The sequence below is a fragment of the Brachionichthys hirsutus genome, chromosome 10 (assembly GCF_040956055.1).
Source record: "Brachionichthys hirsutus isolate HB-005 chromosome 10, CSIRO-AGI_Bhir_v1, whole genome shotgun sequence".
Taxonomy (NCBI): domain Eukaryota; kingdom Metazoa; phylum Chordata; class Actinopteri; order Lophiiformes; family Brachionichthyidae; genus Brachionichthys; species Brachionichthys hirsutus.
In genome coordinates, this window is record NC_090906.1 from 9,518,427 (window position 1) to 9,541,558 (window position 23,132).

General features: G+C 44.5%; 5 protein-coding genes across 6 annotated transcripts; 2 read left to right on the forward strand and 3 right to left on the reverse strand.

Annotated features, from left to right (window-relative positions):
- Positions 1 to 986: 986 nt before the first annotated feature.
- On the reverse strand, positions 987 to 4,723 carry rtn2b (reticulon 2b). Its single transcript, XM_068744883.1, has 7 exons — positions 4,637 to 4,723; positions 3,596 to 3,803; positions 3,339 to 3,477; positions 2,920 to 2,989; positions 2,668 to 2,714; positions 2,436 to 2,494; positions 987 to 2,343 (listed from the first exon to the last, which is right to left on the reverse strand). Exons 1-7 carry the CDS (start codon positions 4,647 to 4,649, stop codon positions 2,235 to 2,237), a joined length of 645 nt encoding a protein of 214 aa, XP_068600984.1. The 5' UTR covers positions 4,650 to 4,723; the 3' UTR covers positions 987 to 2,234.
- Positions 4,724 to 6,723: 2,000 nt separating this feature from the next.
- On the forward strand, positions 6,724 to 9,667 carry ppm1nb (protein phosphatase, Mg2+/Mn2+ dependent, 1Nb (putative)). The gene is made up of 4 exons (XM_068744474.1): positions 6,724 to 7,129; positions 7,326 to 7,897; positions 9,008 to 9,125; positions 9,549 to 9,667. The coding sequence occupies exons 1-4, from the start codon at positions 6,724 to 6,726 to the stop codon at positions 9,665 to 9,667; spliced, it is 1,215 nt and encodes a 404-aa protein (XP_068600575.1).
- A 2,622-nt stretch (positions 9,668 to 12,289) lies between these two features.
- On the reverse strand, positions 12,290 to 13,717 carry kcnk12l (potassium channel, subfamily K, member 12 like). The gene is made up of 2 exons (XM_068744826.1): positions 13,420 to 13,717; positions 12,290 to 13,290 (listed from the first exon to the last, which is right to left on the reverse strand). Exons 1-2 carry the CDS (start codon positions 13,715 to 13,717, stop codon positions 12,290 to 12,292), a joined length of 1,299 nt encoding a protein of 432 aa, XP_068600927.1.
- A 2,062-nt stretch (positions 13,718 to 15,779) lies between these two features.
- Positions 15,780 to 18,661, reverse strand: itpkca (inositol-trisphosphate 3-kinase Ca). Of its 2 annotated transcripts, none has more exons than XM_068744917.1 (7): positions 18,587 to 18,661; positions 17,110 to 17,209; positions 16,811 to 17,024; positions 16,510 to 16,711; positions 16,310 to 16,411; positions 16,158 to 16,229; positions 15,780 to 16,083 (listed from the first exon to the last, which is right to left on the reverse strand). In XM_068744917.1, the coding sequence occupies exons 2-7, from the start codon at positions 17,156 to 17,158 to the stop codon at positions 15,856 to 15,858; spliced, it is 867 nt and encodes a 288-aa protein (XP_068601018.1). In that variant the 5' UTR covers positions 17,159 to 17,209; positions 18,587 to 18,661; the 3' UTR covers positions 15,780 to 15,855. The 2 variants fall into 2 exon arrangements, with proteins under 2 accessions (XP_068601018.1, XP_068601019.1); XM_068744918.1 differs by lacking the exon at positions 18,587 to 18,661 and adding an exon at positions 17,283 to 17,340.
- Positions 18,662 to 19,209: 548 nt separating this feature from the next.
- Positions 19,210 to 23,116, forward strand: ccdc61 (coiled-coil domain containing 61). Its single transcript, XM_068744028.1, has 12 exons — positions 19,210 to 19,357; positions 19,441 to 19,523; positions 19,765 to 19,925; positions 20,036 to 20,188; positions 20,258 to 20,465; positions 20,547 to 20,629; positions 20,756 to 20,991; positions 21,085 to 21,163; positions 21,241 to 21,438; positions 21,518 to 21,551; positions 22,122 to 22,188; positions 22,296 to 23,116. The coding sequence occupies exons 1-12, from the start codon at positions 19,210 to 19,212 to the stop codon at positions 22,388 to 22,390; spliced, it is 1,545 nt and encodes a 514-aa protein (XP_068600129.1). The 3' UTR covers positions 22,391 to 23,116.
- Positions 23,117 to 23,132: the final 16 nt, after the last annotated feature.

Genomic DNA, 23,132 nt, shown 5'->3' on the forward strand with positions numbered 1-23,132 from the left:
AGATGTGAGCAATTATGATCTGTAATTAATTCATCTTTTTTTTAATCTTACTTAAAAATTGCAGAGAAGTCCTCAACTTTGTGTTTTCATTTAAATTCATTACATTATTGTGGCAGATCAAAAGATCAAAGTTTAGTTTGGTGAAGAGCTTCGCTACGGCTCGCTAAGCTGCTAACGTCTTCGCTGCTAACTCGCGACTGGCTGCTTGCGATCCTCTCCGCTACTCACCGCGCTAAATAGGACTGTAATTTTTTAATCGCAATTAATGAGATAATTTGACACCCCCAGTAGAAATATGCACTTATGTGTAAACTGAGTGATATTCAAGATATTCGCTGCTTGTAGAATAGTTTTATGCTCTTGTAAGATATGCCATGTCAGACTTTTACTGTGATCACGTGGAGAACTGACTTTGTGAAGTGCCATATTGACACATTAGAATGCTCTTTTAAGTGTATTATGGCATGTAACGTTTACATTCCTAGATGAGAGACAGCAGCCGTTTGATTTATGTATTAAAAAAAGCAGTTTGTCAAATTTGCACTTGTGTCTGTCAGTAGAATAAAAATCCCATATATTAGAAGCTCCACATGTGAAAACGAGAGTAGTCATTTAAGATTTAATTCAGACTTTAAATTTGATGTGTCTTAAAGGGAATTCATCTCACAGAGTGTAAAAAAAAAGCTGCTTTTATTAGAATTGTTTTGTTTAGATGAATTCATGTTAAGGAACCAAAGCCTGAATTGCATTGACATCATCAGCTGATGGTTGAAATGATTGCATGGGTTTCATGTATTCCTTTAGATCAGTCAGTGCTCTCCATCCTCTCCTGCAGGGCCGACACTTTCCAAGAGCAACACCTAGTGATCGAACGTGTCAGTACAGCCTCTGCTGTGAAAAGTCAAGTCATCTGCCAAGAAGAGGGACTAATGATCAATCTATTGTTAACACAAGTAAACAAAAACAACACAAGTCACTTTTGGGTTACAGAGGGCCAAGCAAACTGGCCTTTCTTTTTATTAAACAACCTCTTACTGGGGAGCAACACAGAAATGGGAAGTAACACATACAAAAATTAGGAATATCTTTAGAAAGAAGTCAATCTAAAACAGAGCAGAAATGATGCAAGCTTTTCTGTCTAATTAATGGTTCTATTAAATGACAGTTAAACGATCACAAAGATCTCAATTCCACATTAACAGTAAATAAAAAGAAATCTTGAAAGGAATAGTTCACCCAATTTAAGACACATTTCTCAACACGGTGCTGGGTTTGGGGTTTCTTCTGTTTTGGTTTTCAGATATCCATTAGTTTTAATTGTTCCAAACCTAACAACAACAACAACAACAACTGTTGATGGCTGGTTCAACCGGAATCATGATGTGAAACTATAGGAAATATCTTCGGGTCATTAAGACATTAAGACTCCTCTTCCTTGACAAAGTGCACCTCAAGTACTCGAGTTACCAGTCACTTGTTGGGATATTTTATATTCTGAAAGGGGGACATGAAACAGCAAGATTCATGGAACTAATTTTGTGTCTCAGCATTTCTGTCAAGTTAAGATTGATGATGATACTAAATATTTTACGAGTATTATAAAGTCTGTCTGCTAAATTCAAATTCCTGTTTTGCCAAATAAAGCTGTTTTCTTGCTGTCAATCAAACGAAAGTTAAATTGATCTAATTTATTAAAGAATTGTTTGATTGCTCTTATTATTCCTAATATAACTATTATTCCTATATAGACTATTTGCTTATAGAGTGTTTTACTAATATGGGCCCTTGGGGGAGAATTTGTATACAAACACATCAACGTTAATGAAACTCAGGTGAGAAGTTCACGTCAACTTTAATTATATCCTGCTAATAAAAAAATATGCTAAATAGAAAAAGCAGCAATAACGCAGCTTCTTTGACAATATTTCTCCGTCTTAGCAGGAACATCGTGCTCATCGGTGTAGAGTAGATGTGAACTGGTTTTGCTGAACACTGCCCACAGAAAGCATCTCGGCAAATCAAATTCTCCTCCTCATGCACTTCCACTCGCTCTCAACGAGTGAATGGCGGCTTTGTTTCAGCTGTCAGAATCCATTAGGTCGTGCTCCCGTAAACAAACACGTTGGCAGTGAAATGGAAATGAGTTGCCCTTCCAGTGGCCCCACAGAGGATGAACCCTTCCAACATTTTCCCAAATCCCAACCCTTGAGTCCTTTCAAAGTGCCACCAACAAATTATTTGGATTTGGCCTTTTGTTTGGGGGCAGGGGCAGTTGCAGGTGCAGGTTTTGCGGCAGGTTCAGGGGCAGCAGAGGGTCTGACTGACTCATAGAGACTAAGGCACCTACAACAACAACAACACATTTCACATTGTGAAAAGACATCGAAAAAACATTTCATGATGTGTTGGCATGAAAAGAACATGCCCTTACTCACGTGTTTCTGATTTTCTTTACAAAACCTTTCACCGCTCTAACCATTCTCCTTATTCGCACCTGTCACCATGACAACGGCCAGGTCAGTGCATTTTAAACATCATATATGCTTCTTGTTGAAATACATTTCTCCTCCAACTCAGATTTAATCAGTTTAAGGTTTTCATTAATGGTTTTAATGTCTCTTTTCTTCCTGCTTGGGTCAGGCTTTCAGTGAAAAACATAGAACTCACCTGCTGCTTTTTATACAAAAGAGGAATGGAGAAAACGGCAATCACAGCTGCTCAACAAAGACAGAAGAGAAACAACCTTCAGTAGTATTATTGATTTTATTTTGTGAATTGCATTCTCCCATCGATTTAAAAAAAAAAACGTTTTCTAGTTTTGTAAAACCGCGACCATGATCTTTCTATGACTTGGCAGCTTTACCGGAACACAATCCTAGAGGTGGGAGCTCAGAAACGTGTACGAGGAGCAGCACTCACCAGTTATCACCAGAGTCAGGCCGCTGGTAAGGATGCCGACGTAGGTGAGCAGATACAGGAACAAAACAAACTGGAGGAAGAGCAGATGGAATTGAAACTGGTGTTGAGATTCACACGCTGGAAAAACGTCCCCTTGTGTTGCTGTAGCAACAATGATGTGTCTTTTTATAGCAGTCATGGTGGAAATATTTTCATCAGGATTCTTCTAATAATACTTGAGGGTTGGGTATATAACGGGAAGAAGCCGTTAAATTATAGATTGGATCAGGCTGAAGGGCCACATCCAGGTGTTATTTACATGTTTTTGTTTCACTCAGGAGATACCTGGTGGATTTTGATGAAACTTGATGGATATGTAGAATGGAAAAATGTCCTATTTACTTGAAAACAACTATATATATATATATAAGCAATCAGACCTTAATAGAGTCAACGATGCTGTCGATGAAAATCAGCCGTTTGATCTCTGTGACGGCAAACGCGATCAGTAGCACCAGCTCCTCCACCAGCATCACCGTGTCTTTGTCCGTCAGAGAGCTGTCGTTTTCCAGATAGGACCTGTGGACAGACGCGTGCGGACAAATACACTCAGCCGGAAGGGCAGCTTCACTGCAGGGTTTGACTGAAGAAAGATTGCAGGGGGGAACAATGGCTTCATCACCACCGATGGACTCACTGGAAGGGGTGGACCCCCGGGTTCCAGCGCAGCAGCTCCAGTAGTTTATAGTAGAGACGGAGGGGGAAGGTGACACACATGGCACCCAGGCAGACATGGGACAGGACGGTGATGGCGCTGAGCTGGAACAGACTGGCCAGACCAATAACCAGCCCCGTGAACACCACACCGGTCGAGCTCATTTTCCGCCAGTACACCAGATCCATAGCTGCACGAAGCGGGACACGTTACAGATGAAGTAAATCAGCTTCTGTCATCATTCTGGTCGAGCCTATATGAGAATAAACATCTAAAAATGAGCTGCAGATTCGTTCTGTAAATAGAGATGGCAGGAGCTGCTCTGATGAACCCAAGTCTGAACTGCTGTGCTTTGCGGCTGGTCGATAAAGAAGCTCGCTCTTTAAAATGTGTCACCATGTGATTGTCTGTCATCCCGATGACCCAGATCATCTTCCCATCTTTCTCTTTATCAGAAACAAACCTGCCGATGCTGAGGAAATGTGGAACATTCTGGTTGAATAATTTATACATTAAGAGTCCAAACATCAAAGTTGTACACCAGCATCATCCCAAACACACACACACACACACACACACACACACAGAAAACAGCGATCCATTCTCAGAAACATGCCACCAACTAAATGCACGAGAAGGTTTTTCCTGATTTCAGAGGACGCTGAGGCAGAAGCAGAATCAGGAGTGTGAAACCGAATCTATCGCTTACATCTAAGTGTAAAATCTAAAAACAGATCTGACAGGACGTGGTTTGTCAGTGCCCCCCCCCCCCCCCGTTTCTTATGGGACAAGCTGGACTCTTAAGAATGAAACACATAGCAGCATTCACTCAGCAGCAGTGTCACATTTAGCCAAGTCTCATTCTGTCCATCTGTCCACCAAATGAAAGACAAGCTGATCTCAGCGTTCGGCTGGTCCTCCTGTCTGACCAGCAGAATGGAACTCTGTCTTCCCTCTCGCTCCCTGACAGCCGGACTCGGACCAGTTCCCTCTACTTCAGCCTGTCACTGTTTGTTTCCTTACTTTTGGAGGCCATTTCAGCGGCGATCTGACGTCCTCTCCTCTCTTCCTCGTCCTTCCACTGTGGACTTGCACCAGCCCAGGCTTTTTCTGGCCACCCTATAGCTCCATCAGCAATATAAGGTCTGGCTGGCCTAATTTTATCCTGTATTGGATACCCCTTGTTTGGATTCTCTCTCTCTCTCTCACACACACACATGCACATGCACACACTTGAAAGAGGGAACTTGAGACGTAAGCAGACATGTCCCCCCCCCCCCCCCCCCCCAACTTCCAGAGCGTCCCTCAGCCGGCTGGTAGCTGACCGGTGTCCAGAGGCCTTCACAAGCAGCGGCGTTAGAAAGTTCTTTAATGACAGATTCATCACCAATCACTAATATTAATAATAACGTTGCAGCTAAAGTCAGCAGTCAGCTAATTATTTTATAATAAGGCCTGAGCCGTGGCTGCACACACTTCACCAGCAGAAGTACCGAGGTGCTTCGGTGATCTCGCTTTAATGAATGCCACAGAGACGCTCAGACATTTTTCTGTGCAGGATTCACGTGAGAATCATTCAGCCATTGATTGCCGCTCCTCTCCCGTGTCTCTGGTGACCTGTTCACCGTCTGTCAGGCATCTACATGTGTTGTAGTGACATTTTTGCTTCAGTGGGGGCAGGCTGCTCAAACTCGTGTACATTTTGCACCTGAAAGTAAAAATGCTACCCGGTGTTAATGTCGCTCTTTTTGCAGATATGCTAATGTTATATGTCTGGGCTTTTTTTTTTTTTGTACCTCTGGAACATGTTGCGTTCACACCATCAGGATGAGTGAGTGATATTTAAAACAGTTTTTATCTCACTGGAGCTGGAGCAGCACAGCACCAACATTTATATGGAGCATTAGAGGGTAACGCGTTGCCTTGGTTAACTGGGTTTTTATTTTATTTTATTTTTTATAATGACAAATTCCAGAATCACATTTTCACATGAAGCGAAACCGTTCACACATTAAGAATGACCAGCTGGCTATAGTGAATTCTTTATTGTATGTTGATGCTATAAAATGAGAAAACATGAACATCTGTAGATATTAATATTGCTTTATTTGTATTTTATTCAGATTTAAACAGCGCCACCATTATTTCCACAGCCTGCCTTTCACAGCTTTTGCTTCATTGTCACATTTAGTACCAGAACAAAAAGTGCTGTCACAATAACTAGAGTGAGAAGAGAACAGGATGAGCCGAGGATGCAGTCGAATGTATCGCTTACAAGAAATTAAAAGGAACATTTTAGTCTAAAGAATTTACATTTTCAATATGAGTTTAAAACAAATGTATGAAATGCAAACATAATAGCAGGCAAATCCAGGATCGCTGCAAAAAAGGGTAGATAAATCAGATTCATCTGTTCTAATCAGTTAAAGAGTGAATGCAGCTCTGATTCTAATCAATGGATCCACATTGATCAGTAATGATCGGTAGAGTTTCATGCATTGTCATTTTTAAATAACAGAAATCAAATATCAGTCGAGGATCATCTGTGTTTATTAAAACATTCTCTTTCCTTCCCCTCCGTTTCTCCTTCTCACCGTCAGTCACACACAGAATCCCGTAATCCGCCGCGGGGCCAGACGATAATCCCATCGTAGGTTGAGATTACTAAAGATGTGGGAGGGCCTGAGCTGCCTGATAGGAGGATGGTGAGCTCAGATATTACAACAACGAGGCAAGCTAGGCAGGGATTGGTGCACGCAAATAGCCAGCCAATCACAGCGGAGGAAAGGGAAAATAACGAGACGAGAGAAGGGAAGAAGCGAGAAGGTGAAATCACAGCAGCACAGAGGAGAGGAAGAACGAATGGAGGAGCGCACTGATCGGTGAAGCCTCTCCAGGGGCAGTGGAGAGAGGAGACGGAGAAGATGAGCAGGGAGACGGGGGAGAGTATCCGGCATTGAGGACATCCATCAGCTCAGGCAGCCATGCTCTGAGCTCTGGAGCAGGAGGGCTACGCAGAATCTGCACAGGCCCGCCACCAGACCCACCTCGGCCCCCGACCCCTGTCACAAACACAAAGATTCCCACCACATCAGCTCCGGATAAGAGCCATGAGGACATCCAGGAAGGGCAGCGTGGAGATGCCAGCGTTTATGCGGCAGCTGGTGAAAGAGACGGAGAAAAGGGTCAGTTCTTTCTTCAAAGGAGGCCGTGGAGGAGCAGCAGAGGGAGAGCATCCCGAGGAAAAGGAGAAGGAGGAGGTCATCGCCAGCCCTTACCTGGACCGGCCGGTTCTGGACAAGCTCGCGGAGGAGGGCTGCGCTCGCTGGGGCCTTACCTACGCCCTGGGGAGCATGCAGGGCTGGAGGGCCAACATGGAGGACTTCCACAACTGCGTGCCACAGCTGGGTGGCGAGCTGGCCGGCTGGAGCTTCTTCGCTGTGTTTGACGGGCATGCCGGCAGCACAGCGGCACAATACTGCTCCCGGCGCCTTCTGGGTCACATCCTGGCCACAGGTAAGATACTCTGTGTTCACCCAGCCTGCCCACTGACAGGAAATACATATATCGAAGGGAGCTTTGGTAAAGCAACTGATTACCTGTAATAAGGTTTTCTTTGCAGTGCTGAGCATCCCTGATTGAATTCTGCGAGGATCTTTGTTATTCTGTCTCATGACGCGTTCAAACACTACGTGTGTTTGATCTACTACAGGTAGAATGGGACCAGACGATGACCCTGAAAGGGTGAGAGGAGCCCTTGTGGAAGGCTTTTTCCAGACGGACAAGCATCTGCACTGTGTGGCACGTCGTGAAGGATGGGAGCGGGGCGGCACCACCGTGGTGGCCACGCTTATCTCACCGTACTACATCTACTTTGCCAACTGTGGCGACTCCAGGGCCATGCTGTGCCGGGCTGGCCAGGTTTGCTTCGCCACTGAGGACCACAAACCATACAGCCCCCTTGAGAAGGAACGGATTGAGAGTGCAGGCGGCTCCGTGACTATCCAAAGGATCAACGGCTCCCTGGCGGTGTCCCGCGCTCTGGGAGACTTCAGCTACAAGGGGGCAGAGAACCGGACCCCCAGCCAGCAGATGGTGTCACCAGAGCCAGAAGTGTGCGTGGTGGAGCGCTCCGCTGCAGATGAGTTCCTGGTGCTGGCCTGTGACGGCGTGTGGGACGCCATCAGCAACGAGGAGCTGTGCGCCTTCATCCACAACCGGCTGCGTGTTTGCACCGACCTGAGGGACGTCTGCACTCAGGTCATTGACCTCTGCCTCTACAAGGTCAGACGCTGCTGCTTATTACCAGCGCATGCTAGCTTAATCGTGCATTTCTATACATGTTTAGTGGTTTTAAATGTCAAATCATTTTAACTGATTATGACTCCCAAAAAAATGAACTTTTTTATTTAAAATTGTTACATCATTTCCCACTTTTTGAGAAAAGGGAACAATTTCTATTTAACTATTGGAGCAAAAGTCGTTTTTCTACATCTAGAGATGCAACATGCAAACAAGGACGTTTTTATGGAATGAACTTTGTAACAATTAGCATCTTGGTCATTTAATGCCAGGAGTCAATTTCAATCAAGTAGTTAATTTAGAAGGTGAAATCTGTGAAAAATGACACCGAACATTAACTTTTGATTGCAAACATTTTAACTTGATGTTCTACTTTCTTTACTTCACAATCAGTCGTTTGGTGCTGGGCGGATAAACTCATGAGACTCCAAATGGGTTGAGTTAAAGTGTTCTTGTGTCCTCTTCAGTTGCATGTGAGCCTTCGTTGGAGGTAAGGCTTTAAAAGTAGAGCAGAGCATCATTAGCGGTGACAGCACGCCTTAAAGTAGGGTTGGTTCATTTTGACTCAGCCTGCAGGTCATGGACTAAAGTGTGAACGACTACCTTAAAATAGAGTGCGGAAATGTCAGAACAGGTTTTACGGGATTATTCTAGGTTCCTACGATGACTCGTTACAGCCTCTCTCACGGTTGAAGGCTGATGAGCAATTCAAAGTGTTACTCATCGCAGCGTGCTTCATCATAAAGAATATTACCAGCATAAATCAGATTTATTATCTATTTCTGTCTATCAAAGGAATGTATATATGGACAAACACAGGCCTCGCGTGCTCACGTTTCTGCTGAACTGGCATTACGTCCATCACTCCACTCTCTTATTCCTTCAGCCTGGATAAACTCGAAATGTCACGGCTTCTTCCACATCCCAATTTACATTTCCCCGCACCAGTGCATCTGTGTCACACCGGTGGGCACGTCGTGAGCCGAAATCTATTTTAACGATTTACCCGCGCGGAAATAACATTGGACATGTTGACATTTGTAAGGTCAGCCATGTTCATTCACCTCTGCGGATGACAACTTCTCTCCGCAGGGCAGCTTGGACAACATCAGCATCATCCTGCTGTGTTTTCCTGGAGCCCCTCAGCTGTCGGCAGAGGCATTACACCAGGAGGCCGAGCTGGAGGACCTGCTGGAGTCCAAAGTAGCAGGTGTGTGTGTGGGTAGAGACGATGCATGAGGGAGGCTGCACGTTAGTTATTCTCATTAGATATTTGGAGACCCTGTAAGTTTCCCTTAACTGTTTTCTTAACGTTTATGCCGTGCAATTAAAGCGCACTGAGATAAAACGGTTACTTCTTTATGAGGACAGACAACAATGTTCGGAGGTGCACACCTGTAACGTCAATCAATACTTCTATTTGTCAAGTTAATCATTTCATTATCACTTTAAAATGCTTTCTTGTCAAATTCCCTGAGGAGAGCAAAATGAAAGATGAATTTACCCTGGTATCAATAAGTAGCCTGTTTAAAACAGTTCACTGTGATGCATGAAAGATTAAAAAGGAAACATTCTGAATGTACATTTAATTTTTTTGGTGCCCCCCCCCGGTTTTGCTTTATTTTTCTGTCAGAGATTTATAACGAGCTTCTTCTCCGAGGGGAAGAACCTGACCTGCTGTCTGTCCTCACGGTCCTCGCATCTGATGTCATCCCTGGATTACCGCCAGGGGGAGGCATTCAGAGCAAGTAAGACAGATTTAATGTGTGTATCCGGCAACAGCAAAGCAAAATGAGCCAACCATCATTGTATATTAGCTTTATTATCTGCTAAATATTTTTAATTTAAGCTTCTGTGCTTCACCTGGACGGGTTTGAGCTAACGGAGCCAACTTTCCTTCTGTGTGTTACAGAAGGAACTGCATTATTTCTGCTTACTATCAACAAAGAGAGTCGCATAACAGCACAATGACAAATGTGAGTACGAAACACGCTTCTGATGAGGTGACGTGTTACCACCTTGTTTATGTTCACCATGATTCGTACCCATGCAGGGCATGGGAAGCTCCTGAGAGGCCAAGCTGGACTTCATCTCCATGGATACATGGAGGGACTGTAATTAATGGCAGTATAAAAAGTTGTGTGTGTGTGTGTGTGTGTGTGTGAACTGGCATTAAGGGAAATGATTAAACAGACGAGGACGTTTGTTTACATCATCATGCCAGCAATCAGCATCACAACAACTAAAAACAAACATGCAGTATATCCATGAAGCCTGTTGCAGTAAACTTTATATTTCTACAAGAAAAGAACATTTTGTAAAACTTGCTCAGAGAAACTGATCCTGCACAAATCTCTGCCTCATATACAGTTGAAAATGAAGAACAGACAACTGTGAAATTATTTATTTTAATTGGATAATATAAAGATCACGGGTGTGTGTACGCGCTATATTTTAAACAAGATGTTTTTAGAATAGACAAAATAAATATTACATACTATATAAACAATAATAAAACATCATTTGAACATTTCCATTTTGCCTTTCCTCTGGCAGGGAATGCTCTAATTAAATATTTAGTTCTACCAATCTCAACGCACGGAGATACACTTTGTCAAGAAAATTAATTACACAAAATTCTATTTAAAAGTTGTTTTTTTTGATGAGGTGTTTCCTTTTCATTTTGGTTTAAATAAAAGTCTTGAACTTAAATCCAATTATCTGGAAAGCTGTCTTCTATAATAAAAAAATAACTATAAATAAAATAGATTATATTCAAAGTGCTAGCTAATACTGCATGTTGTGATTTGTCTGTGGTCGACAACTGAGCTCCATAAATTGTCCAAATACCCTAAAATCTATAATTACTGACCAATTTAAAATATATTTAACATGAAGAAGTTCTGCACATTAAGTTTCTGAAAATATCTGTACAATGAGTATATTTCTAAACATGTTCTATAATACTGTTTATGTGAAATGTGTTTTTATTCTATAAGTTGGATACGTACTGTATTCGTCTTTTGATAACAACAGCAGAACCGAACTGCATCGTTTTTTCATTTCCTGTCAATAGCTATTACATGTTATAACTGTTTTAAATCTAAATAAAGAGTATTTAACAGATTGTGTACGGTGAAGCGCTTCATTATGTTTCTTGTCATGATAGAGATAGGCTTTTTTCTTTTATTATATAATTCCAAGACAAGATGGTGTAGTGGTGCAGTGAGTGGCGGGTTCAATCAAACGCTATCTGTGCCGTTTGTATGATCTCCCCATGACTGCGTGGGTTTTTGTCCGGGTTTTCCGGGTTCCTCCACCTCTAAAAACAGACTCCCGGAGTGGGATTCAAAACCAGCGCCTCTGGCCCAAAGTCAACAAGTCTAGGTGGCGTAGTGGGTAGCACACTTGACAACCAGCCAGAAGGTCACGGGTTTGAAACTAAGGCGTGCAGCATACCGATTTGAATTTGAATTAAGACAGACTTTATATCTTATAAGAAATAATTATATATTTTTGTCTATGTATTTACATAGATGGAAACAACAACAAAATTCTGTACGCACAACTCCCCCCCCCCAAAGGACTGACCCTAGATCCGCCCCGGGATGAGACGTTAAAATGGCTTTTCTTGCATAGTAAAGGACCTCCTCCAGCAAGGAGAGCCTGAAACGAACTCTTTCTGTGTTGATCTTGAGTCCATCTGTAAAGCACTCATTGGCATAAGGACGTCCTCTACAGGCCACATTTGATTACATGTGCCCTTTTGAAAGCCCTGGATCTCAGCGCTCTTTCATGATTATGACTTTCAATGACAAGCGCTGGAGACAAGATAGGCAATTTGTTAGTAGTCAACAAATTAAAATGTCCCTTCGTTAGCGCATTTGAGCTACTATAGCATCTCCAAAAGGCTCTGCTTAACCCAAATTACATTTAGAATGTTTTACATATGCATCACATTAGCTAAAAAGAGTAGATCTTGTCTGTATGTTCGCGATACTGACGACCGCCTCGGAGTGCAGCTCTCTTGAATCAGCCGCCTCCTTTAAGCGGTCCTTCACTGCATCTTTCATCTGATTGCTTTTTTTTTATGAGCCAATCACTTCAAGGCATCAGCCTCTTCTTCACAGCCATACTGAATTGTTTAGATTGCATTCACCTCTTCTCAACTCAGAGCAAACTGGCCACGCTGCAGGTCCGATATTGTCTGCATATACTTCCACCGAAATCGGAGAGATGTTGAACGAAGCAAAAAGTACAGAAATATTAGGTTCTGACATGCTGAGAGGATTCGGTGCTGTCGTTCCTCAAATCACCCGGTATTCTCTGCAGAGAATTTAAATCAATGTATATAAGATGAACCTCTTCATAGTGCTACCTATCCAAACTTGTTTCCTGTAGGCGATTATTCATCACGGCCAAGGCCCCCACGCCACCAGAAAATCCATTCTGATGACCGTAGCTCTGCCTCGGACCCTGGTGAGCCGTTTCGCTCAGCTGCTTCTGCAGCAGCGCCAGAGAAACCTTATTGGACACCATGAACTCATTGACAGAGATCATCTCTCCAGACAGACGTCGGCCCGCACGCATCCCATCGGGCACGGCGCCCGCATCCGTCTCACTGTCGCACACTGTCTCCACAGAGCCCTCTGTGTAACGGTGTCTTCCTGCAGGGCGGTGAGACGTGATTGGCTGCACAGTGTTGCGCTTTAAACGTTTTTTCCTGAGATGTGCAGGCAGACTCCTCCGGTGACGATGTTTCTTCTGGAGGCAGTGGCAGCAGCAGAGCCACCAGCAGCTAGGCGTACGGCAAGAGGGACCCGAGCAAACCAGCTTCCCCACGATCCAGTTTAGAGTTTGCTTGATGATGATGGAGATGACGTTGAAAAGCGAGTAGATGCAACACACCCCCATTAAAATGAACAGGCAGTTCCCGAGTCGGTAGGCCTCCTGAGACTCGTGCTGCTGCCTCTGACTGCTCACGAGGTCGCCGAAGCCGATGGTGCTGAAGGCCACAAAGCAGAAGTAGAGGGAATCCACGTAGCTCCAGTTCTCCATGGAACTGTAGAGAGTGGAAGCGCCGCACGCAATCACAACCGAAGCCAAGCCCAGGATCAGCATCACGTAATATACCGATGGCTTCCAGCCTTCCAGGCTGTCCGCTTCGCCGGGAGATCCCTCCCTGTTTGAAACCACGCCGACCCCGGCGCACCTCAGTCTGCGCTCGTGACACCAGCGCATGATGTACGCTAACATGGTGATGATCCGCTCCAGGAAGAGGTTGAAGAAGAGGATGGTTGCAGCGCAGCCAATGAGACCGTAGAAAATTAAGAATATTTTTCCAGCTATAGTTGCAGGTGTGGTCATGCCAAAACCTGGAGAAGAGGATCAGTAAATTATAAAATGGCATATTGAACATTTCATAACGTCGATATCTTACTGAAGCCACGCAAGAACATTGGAGCGAACATTTCCAGAAAACACATCAAAGCCTAAAGATTTACCGATAGTGGAGACAACCGTGCCCACGAAATAGAAAGCTCCAGAGAAGTCCCAGCGGGGCCTCAACGCATCCACTCGGATTCCGGCTCCGTTCGCCTCCTCGTACTGACGAAGCAGGGTATGCAGGGCGCCCAGGCTGACCCTGTACTGCTGCGTGAAGTTGTCCAGCTGCTGTTTCCAAAGGCGACGGGCCCGCAGCTCGAAGGGATGCTCCAAGGCTGAGAAGATGGCCGCCCCGCACAGTAAATAGAGCAGGATGAGTCCGGCCAGCAAGCAGAAACGGGCATTGTCTTCATTCATGGCAACCCTGGAGCAGCAGCAGCAGCCACCTGGAGCCCTCCTCTGAGCCATGAGGCACAGGTGCACCACTGCAACAACAACAACACGCTTATGGTGTTAAATGCATACATGCACTACATGGAAATGTAGCGGAATCTTGGTTCTCGAGCGATTCGGTTTTTGACCCCCAAAAAAATTTAGTTTAAAATGCCTCGGAAGTCCAACAGATGTTTTTCTTTTCGCTTTGTTCTCTTTAACCCTTAGTCATGGATCCAAAGAAAGGCAGCAGAAATACTACTGGAAAAGAAAAGAGCAAATATGGAAATAGCCGCCGTGTCTGGGATCTTGCTGCAGTACGGGATGGAGAAATCAACTATTTTGAATTTTCTTAAGAAAACGGAGCAAAAGAGAAAGAGAAGGAAAAAAACCCAGAAGGGCAGTTACCCAGGAGGACTCCTTTTCAAAGGAATAACCCCCCCCCCCCCTTCCATCTGTTCCTCCACCTCCCTCCCGACACCGCAGCCCTACACGCAGTTACATATTAATGTAACTGTAGGCATGTAAATGGGCATTTATCTGGTGCGTAGGAACGGATTAATCTCGTTTCCATTATTTCTTATGGGAAATAAAGTTTATGTTTTCTGAACAAATCAGTTTTCAAAGAACGAATTATGTTCGAGAACCGAGGTTCCACTGTAGATGCATTTCAGTCGTAAGTGAACTGCAGTGTAGAAGTACAGTTTACATTTGCACAAATGTTCAAGACTTATGTTTTCCTTTTACAGTACAAAAAAGTTCTACGACAATATGACGATAAAACACAATCAAAAACCTCATACAGATTACAAAACAAATTATATACGTCCCTGAAATATTCAAATCAGACGCCGTTTATGACCCAGACTCAGATTAAAAGTCACATTTAAAAGAAGAATAAATACCTGGTGTCGATGAGAGCAGCGTCTGTACCCCGAGCGCTGCTGGTCTGCTGTGCTCTGTCCATGGATCGGCTGGAAATGACACAAAACTCCTTCATTCAGCCTTTTTGTTCACACAGACAAGCTGTTTGATGTTTCATCTGACATCATCATCATCATCGTCCTCATCTCTTAGCCCTCCCCCCCCTCTCCTCCACCCTTGAGGCCATTTCGACAAAAGCACTACTCCTCAAAAGAAAAAGCCAGCTTCATCCCATCTCAATTTAACTCTGCCCTAAAGCGCTACAAGGGACCAAAGGTTTGCTTTGTGCAATCAGTTAATGAGTTAATTACATCAACCAAGCAGCTTTAAGTTCTGATTGAAGTATTATCATTAACCTGAAAACTCTGAGGTCGAATCGTTCACCGTGCACCATGTGACCAGAAGCACGCCATTTCATCAGGATAGATGACTGAAAGCATTTTTTTTATTTTTGAAGAGCTCCGGTGTGGTTTGCTCAAAGAGCTTTCAGCCCGCGTCTGAGGTCTTTTTTTGTTGTTGTTGCTGCCGCCGACAGTGTGGGAGGATTATTATTTTTTTTTTTACATGACTCTCAACCTTCTTGTCTTTTCATACCTTTAATCTTGTCTGGTGGTGCGTTTAAGGGCAGGGGTTCCCTCTGCCTGCCGTCTGATGGCTGAGTGACAGGAGTGGGCAGGTGTAGAAGGCTGGAGAGCTACATGTGCCCTCAGCTCACCAGCCGGCTCTGTGTCAGGTGCTGAACTGTAGAGTGTGATTCATATTCTGAATTGTTCAGGCTTACAGAGCTGCATGTCTCTGACTTGATTGAAAAAATATTTGATGGTGAGATTATGTATTGGTCAGATCATCCAGCGCTAAACTAAAGCCTTTAAAATGTATTAAGTAATAATGATAATAATTAGACACATCAGTCTGCCATAACTCGGACTAATAATTGCTGGTAACATGGGCTTCCTGAAATAATGAGGGATACTCGGGCTCATATAATTTAAAGTTTGTACAGGAATAAGACGCCTCCTGTTGAGGCTGTGCATATTTTATTTATTTATGTGTGTCATATAATCAGTTTGGAAAGAAAAATTATATTTAAAAAAAATGACTCAAACAATGACATTTTGACCACTGACCCATTTTTACTGAAAAGAACAGTTCTTAAAAGTATAACATCAAAACACATTTAACAAAATGTCAAGTTCTTATTATTCATTTTTCTCCGCACATGAAAGACGACTCAGCATCTTGGTCAGTATGTCTATGAGGTTGTCCAGACCCCACAGGTAGCCGTCTTCTCTGTTGCCTTCAACCCAAGGTGAGCGGTGATCCACGGTGAGATGGGAGGGCAGTGCCATCGTCTTCCCAAAGTCAATCATCCAAACGCCTGTCCTGCCTGTCCAGTCGTGTACAAACAGCAAGGAACTGCCCACGACCTGCGGGAATACAGCTGTTAGGACATTCGGGAAACATCTTCTCCGATGTTCGACGAAGCCGTATCACATCTAACCTCGTGTGCTCTGAAGAAATCCGACATCTCCAAGACCTGCCTCAATTGTTTCAAGCGTCTCAGGTAGCCCCGCTGAGGAGGGGGGAGGACAGAAGGTTACGAGAGTGGAAAGAAAAGGCAATCTGCACCGTCAGCGGAAAAATCACTCTCACCACAATGTGTGGATTGGATTCAACAAAGCCCTCAAGTGCTGCCATCACTTGATCTCTGCTTTTGGTCCTTTTGAAGTTTGTGTGACATTCTTCGTTTGCCCTCTGCTCAGACAACATTCGGATCATTATGAGGCACAATTGGCAGCTATCATGAGCCAGTGAAAGCAGGCGTCTATTCCTGATGAATCAATGAAGCCTACCCTGAATCCCTCGATCCGGAATCCCAGCGTTGTCGTGGAGCTCAGCGACTCCCTCCACCGCATGTACCTGCTTTTTAGCACTGCCTGCTGGTCTCTTTCCTGGGCAGTTGGGGCCTCTGGTTCCACGGCCACCATCTTCTCATACATGTCTTTACGAGGCCGGGGCCGTTCTTGGGCCAAGAGCAGCTCTTCAAGGTACGTGCTGCGAGGAACAAAACAAAAACCTGATTACCTTAAATGTGCCTGAACCAAAATGAATTTACCTGCTCTGAATGACAAACGCGACCCCGTTTAATCTTACCGACTGCCCATCTTGCAGTCCATGATGGCGGGTGAGTTGAAATTGGTGAGTAAATTATCCATCACGTTGTAATCCTGTTCGTCCTGCTGCACCACACCATGGTAGGCTGGAACGAAGGGCCTCAGAGTGTCCTCCATCAGCCTGAGGTAACACTGTCGCTCCTCCTCGCAGAACCTCTTCAGCAGCGTACCGCAGTCCCCGACACGGAAGGTCCCTTTGAAGCATTGCCATTATTGTAGGCATAAAAAAAGAAAATAGGCCTCATTTTATTCAGAAAATGCAAGACATGCGAGCCAAACCTGCATGTCCGACCACTTGGAGCCACTCTTGGGGTTTTGTGGGAGTCATGGCAAGCAGAGATGAAGTCCCACAACTTTTGTGATTCTTCCATGCAGATTTCTGCACCAGGTGACAAAGAAACTCTGATCAATTATAATTGAGTACAAATACATTATGCCTTTTTTTTTTTTACCAACAAGCAGCCGGGGGGACCTCAGACTTCAAACCTTAGTCCTTCCACTTTTTTGCCTGATGACTGAACGATGTCTCCATGGAAACCACCCTTAATCAAGCCTGAGCGAAGACTTCCAGAGAACGGGGTCAACCCTGGTCATATGCAACCAGTTAATCAATGATTTACATGAAAGCAATTGTTTTCTACTGAAAACTTTATTAACCACCAAACCTATTTTGTACTGACTCCAATCTAGATCCGATACGGATGAAATTAGGTGCGGAGTTAGAGGTTCCCACCCTACATGACTGTGTCACATTCCATAAACATCGGTCAATAATCAACCGAGATATTCAAGAACAAATGTTCAAGATCAATTGCTTCCAATGTTACAGAACATTTCAAACTGCTCCATAATCCAGGATCTCTTCCGGATCATCACCAAAATGTAATGAATTGTTCCTGATACCGTTCCCAATATGTCCTGAATATTTCATCCCGATCCATCCGGAACGTTTTGAGTTATCTTACCTTGAACCTTGCAGTTCAAGGCAAGTAAAGTACCGTTCTCCTAGTGCCCTGTAGGGGGCAGTGTTACGAGTGAGAAACCTCGATCTTCCGATTAATATCCGACCGAAGTAGAAGCAACAGAAGCTAAGCGAAGAAGAATTTGACAGTTCCCGGTTGATGAGCCGCCCCAGCCGCCGTAGTTCTAGCGTTTGACCTGATTTATACCAACAGTGAAGCGGCTAGCTGAGCTATTGTCTGTTGGGTCACCAAGCTAACAGCGCGATGTCTTCCTTCCCGGAAAGCTTTGCGCTGAGTCGCTGACAGCGCTACATTAGTAGGAATATTACAGCATCCCGAGGTAACCTTATATTACAAATATCGTTTCAGGTAATATTAGTATATTTATGCCGTTCTCCAGTTCTGCTAGCTGGTTTATGAGCTGCCAGTGATGTTAATTAACTTTCGTAATGTAATGATAAATGTCGCTGCTAGCTAACCGTAGCTAGCGCTAGTTAGACTTCACCAGAATCATCTTTATAATGGTCGGGGACCACTGTGTTTGTTTAGCGGCAGTGTTTATTTAAGAAGCCGTGTGTTAGCTCTTGTTTCCGGTGCCTGAACCTTAACTGCATTGCTGCCATCGAACCGAACCGGCGGATAGTTTTCTTTTTGTTACCCACTACCGTCTGTAACGTTATCGGTGCGCGACATGCAAGGATCGGGTCAGTCCGGTCGCTTTCACTCGCTACAGGCGAAACCGGTTTACATCGGTGTAGCTCAGCGAAGCTAAAAGACGCAGTTAACGGACTTACCTCTTAAAACGCGACTTAAGACATTTTCCGAGACTCCGAGCGACGTTTTGACCAACCAACCATAACTTTCCCCCAATAAAAATCCGATGACACCTTCCAGGATTAAAGCGGCTCGCTGGCGCCCCTCCTGGTGAAAACGGCACAAGACAGCCAGAAATGATACCGGGGTCATTCCTGGCTGATCTTTGTGGAAAAAATAATGAATTGTTCGTGTTTTTAACATTGTATCAGTTAAATGACATACTGAACCTTCAGGTACTTGTATTGGTAGAGCTCAAGCACTTAATAATAATAATCATAGTAATTAGTATGGGTGGTTTATTCAGAAATGAACTGGGAATTGTTGTTTTAATATATCCATTTATATATATTTATAATAAAGAGATTTTAACTTGAACTACACAATAATAAAGACATATTTGTACTTATTTATAATAATATTGCAAATGTTTCTCATTGAAACTGTAAATTTGCTTTGGGGACATCATAAGATGGCATGTATGTGCCTAAAAAGGTCATTAAAATAAAAATTAAAAAATGTATTGCGTGCATTATTAGTCTTGAGGAAAGAGTCTTAATACCTGCCAGTTTGTTCCTGATATTTGAATATTCGATCCACAGAAATGGACGAGGGCTCTGAGGTGATGGAGGATATTGTTTTTCGAGGAGTTGAGTTTTCCGTGAAGATTGAAGTGGACCAGGGTACGCTGATGGTGGAAATCTCTGACTCTACGACGGCAGACCAGTGGAGGGCGGACTTCGCTCCAGCATGTACGTTATATATACGTTTATTATAGATCGAGCGTCTCCACGGGTGCAAATAGTCTCGCTGAATTGTATGTATTTTTTCCCAGACATAGAAGACCTCACCCGTAAAACTGGCAACTTCAAGCAGTTTCCCATTTTCTGTAGCATGTTGGAATCAGCTGTGAGGAAGGTATGCTTTAATATCAGAAGGGGGGACTGCAGAGGGGGCATCGGTGTGAACAGACATATCTGTGAGCTGAGGAAAGACTCTTTCATTTCGGTTCAATGTTTCCACTTGAGAAAATAAATTCCTAGCTCTCCTCCTCTTTTCAATGAGGACAGTCCTTGCATGCAGATTGTCTAATCTCAAGGTTATCCTAATAAAGTCTAATTTCTTTCTGTTTCAAAGATAACTTTAGCTCTTTCTGCAGATGAGCGATTCTGTCACGCTCGACCTTTTGACCTATGCTGACCTGGAGCTGCTACGCAACAGGAAGGCAGGCGTGGTCAGCCGCCCCCGCAGCCACCAGCAATCATCCGCTCTCACTGCCAAACGATATCTAATTCTGATATACACCGTGGAGTTTGACAGGTTTGTGTCTTGCTGGACATCATTTTATTATTTTTGCTCGCTAATGTCCACCAGTGTGAACGTACTTTCTCACTATTTAGTTCGTGCCGGTTGATGAATGCTATTTGCAGGATACACTACCCTTTACCCCTGGCCTACGTGGGCAAGCCTGACCCAGCTGCGCTGCAGAAGGAGGTCAGAGCTCTGAGGGCGGAGCTTAATGCCGTCGCCGCTCACGGAGCTGGCGCGTCGGCAAAACTCGAAGCGCAGCGGCTACGGACCGAGTAAGTTGCATTTCATCCCTGCAGGCTATGCGCGGTATGACGTGACTTTTATATCGCTCTGTTTTCAAGGCTGGCTATAATAAAGGAAGAAAAGGAGGCCATGACTAAAGTCCTGGAACAAATGCAGATCAGCGGCGGCGGCTCCGCGACCAAACCGGACGACTGGAAGGTCAGAGAAGTTGTGAGGGCGCTGGAGGAGCAGCTCGGGAAGGAGAGGGCCAAAAGTCAGCGTTCAGCCAGCAAGAGATGCCAGGAGCAGCGCCTCCTATTGGAGCAGGTAGGCATCTCTAGAGTAATCCGTGAGGTGTTCTCTGTTACTCGGGTGGTTTTACCACTTTGTTTTCCTTTTCCTGTCTAGTTGGATGAGCTAAGAGCATCAGAGTGTGCTCTCCGCATGCGTGTCAAGAGTCTCACCAGTGAGCTGGCTTTACTACGGAGAGGGTGAGACGAGTGTACTCTCTTTACTTTCTATGTCTCTGTCATTCCCCTACAATGTGGAGTCGACGTCTAAAATCTGGATCTTACCTATTTGGCACGCATTGTTGTTGTTGTTCTGCGTGTGCACAGACGAGTGACCCCCGTGTCGGCTAACATCTCCTCTCGAGTCGACGGAGGGATCTATCGTTCGGTCTCCCGCGAGAGGTCGGGGTACGGGACGGTCCGGGCTCGCTCGGGATCCAGAGAGCGAATGAACGACGGAGGGAAATGGTCAGAGGAAAGAGGAAGAGCGAATTCGTCAGGTCGAAGAGCAGGTTCCTCAGGACCGCGTGCTCGCATACCCAGGCCGTCGCCGTCCCCCACTGGTATCGGCTCCGCCAATGATGCTGGAGGTTGTTTTTTACACATCTTAATTTTGTGGTTAGATCTATAAATAAAATGTGCCTGGTGTCTTACAGGGTCACGAGTGCCACGCTTCGACCCCACTTCTTACATCCAGGACAGACAACACAGGCAGAAAGAGGCAGAACTGAAAAAGTACATCTCCAATGTTCGCCCTTTCGTCGCCCAGCGACGCCGGCAACAGTTATTTCATCCCTGTTTCGTGTTGTCAGGCAGAGGAAAGTCCGGAGGGACATGCTGACGTCACCCACTGTCCCCGAGAGAGGTCGCTCACGCTCAAGGGAGGCCTATCCCCCGACGGTCCGGTCCGGAAGCAGAGGCAGGAGTTTATCTGTGGAGCGCAGGGGAAGCAGGAACTCCTCGGGGAGCTCCTTAGTGGATATGGAGGAAATGACCAACACTCTATTCAGGTCGGGATTACTTTGGAGAGGATTTGTAAATGATTTTCTGTGGAGGATAATTGTAACTTTTTTATTTTTGTGGTTCCAGAGGAAGAAAACATATTTACAATGGACCCGACACGGTAAGTCAAATAAAAATGAATTCTGGTCCATTGCTGCTCGCTATTTGTTATCCCATAGAAGCAGCTGCTAGTCCAGACTGCGACTTAAAAGCCCGTCTCGTATTCCTCTTTTTACCTCCACCAAGGAGGTCATACTTTTGCCGGCGTCCGTCTGTCTGTTAGCAGGGTTACCGGTACAGGAAAACCGCTTGATGGGGGGCGGGGGGGGGGGGGGGTCCGAAGAGAGAGAGAGAGCGATGATTATCAAAGACATCTACGCTTTGGCAAAGGATTGAACCTTAAACACAGCTTCTAAATGTAGCGTAGTTTATTTAGGCTCATTTATGAAAACATCTGTCGTTCTTGGAAAATGTTACTAAAATAGTTCAATCTGTTTCCAAATGACAAATAACACATTTAATACATGTTCCTGTTCATAAGGCAGCAGGTGGAATTACTTTGTATTGACTAGAAGAATCACCTGGTGGAACTGTGGAGCTCTTTTTGTTTTTTTTGTTTTTTTTGGGGGGGGGGGGGGTCGTCATGTGACAACAAGGATTGTCCTTGATTTTGTCATGTCTGTGTTTCTAGTCTCGAGGAGGCCTTATGATCAGACAGCAATTGTGCAGCACACCTTCTCACAGGACGAGAGTCAAAGGTAATCGATCACAAGTCCAGTGTGTTTTTGCTCAAAGGATTGATTGATTGATGAAGTAAAACGAAAGTCTACGTTTCATCTTGTGCTTTTTACGTCTCCAAACCCAGACGGTTCTGTAGATACGGGCGCTGACCTTTCTGAAATCGATGCCAGGCTGCAAGCGCTTCAGGAATACATGAGGGACCTGGACACAGGACACTGAACGCTGGAGGCTGAGCGATGCGTCCTGCCCCGTCTGCACAGCTTGGAGCTCAGGCCGTCTGTTACCGGTCGTTGTGTTAATATGAACAGACTGAGGAACACGGAAGTCCTTCAGACGGGAGCGACGGGTTAATCGGTGTTTATGTAGGAGACTGAAACTCCCACGAAACCAAAGCCATCACTGTGACTGAACTATTTTTAAATATGACAAGTTCTTATTAATGTAAACTTTAAAGATAACTGTGTCAGGGTAGCGTTGTTGTTTTTCTGCACTACTTCACAAAGCCAACTAAATTTGGCAAACCCTCACGCCATAAATCCTTCATTTCATTGTTAAAACCATCGGCCTTGGTTGCATCCCTTTTTGTGAATGGACAAAAGACATTTCGATAAGTAGAATTATGGGGTGGCTTGTTAACAAAAAGATGTTTCTGTGTTTATTGTCTCTTCCTTCTACACGTGTCATTTTAAACATGTCAGTGGTGAGAATGTGATCAACTATTCTGTCAAAACTTGTGTTTCACGGTTTTATTCTGCATCCAGTGCATTCTGGGATGAACTCGAGCGCCTGCGCTCTGAGGGCTGCGTTATAGCCGGGGTCAATTTTCCTGTTACATATATGCTATTATCTCTGCCAAGGAGGTTGTGTTTTTGCTAGCATTTGTTTGTTTATTTGTTGTCTGTCTATTTGGACACATTTATTTTTTAATAAATTTGAATATTGGGACCGATCGATTGCGCGC

Bases quoted from the DNA above. Each gene is read 5' to 3' on its own strand.
- rtn2b (XM_068744883.1), bottom strand. The intron at 3,478-3,595 runs GTGAGTCCATCG...GTCTGTCCACAG, and splicing joins CCGGGGGTCCACCCCTTCCA to GTCCTATCTGGAAAACGACA. The intron at 2,495-2,667 runs GTGAGTTCTATG...TCATGGTGACAG, and splicing joins TTTTGTATAAAAAGCAGCAG to GTGCGAATAAGGAGAATGGT.
- itpkca (XM_068744917.1), bottom strand. From the start codon at position 17,158: ATGACTCCCACAAAACCCCAAGAGTGGCTCCAAGTGGTCGGACATGCA. The intron at 16,412-16,509 runs GTAGGCTTCATT...TTGTCTGAGCAG, and splicing joins TCCGGATCGAGGGATTCAGG to AGGGCAAACGAAGAATGTCA. The intron at 16,230-16,309 runs GTGAGAGTGATT...CCCCCTCCTCAG, and splicing joins AATCCAATCCACACATTGTG to CGGGGCTACCTGAGACGCTT.
- ppm1nb (XM_068744474.1), top strand. From the start codon at position 6,724: ATGAGGACATCCAGGAAGGGCAGCGTGGAGATGCCAGCGTTTATGCGG. The intron at 7,130-7,325 runs GTAAGATACTCT...GATCTACTACAG, and splicing joins GGGTCACATCCTGGCCACAG to GTAGAATGGGACCAGACGAT. The intron at 9,126-9,548 runs GTGTGTGTGTGG...TTTTTCTGTCAG, and splicing joins GCTGGAGTCCAAAGTAGCAG to AGATTTATAACGAGCTTCTT.
- ccdc61 (XM_068744028.1), top strand. From the start codon at position 19,210: ATGGACGAGGGCTCTGAGGTGATGGAGGATATTGTTTTTCGAGGAGTT. The intron at 19,524-19,764 runs GTATGCTTTAAT...CTCTTTCTGCAG, and splicing joins TGGAATCAGCTGTGAGGAAG to ATGAGCGATTCTGTCACGCT. The intron at 21,439-21,517 runs GTCGGGATTACT...TTGTGGTTCCAG, and splicing joins ATGACCAACACTCTATTCAG to AGGAAGAAAACATATTTACA.
- kcnk12l (XM_068744826.1), bottom strand. From the start codon at position 13,717: ATGAATGAAGACAATGCCCGTTTCTGCTTGCTGGCCGGACTCATCCTG. The intron at 13,291-13,419 runs GTAAATCTTTAG...CCTCTTCTCCAG, and splicing joins CACGGTTGTCTCCACTATCG to GTTTTGGCATGACCACACCT.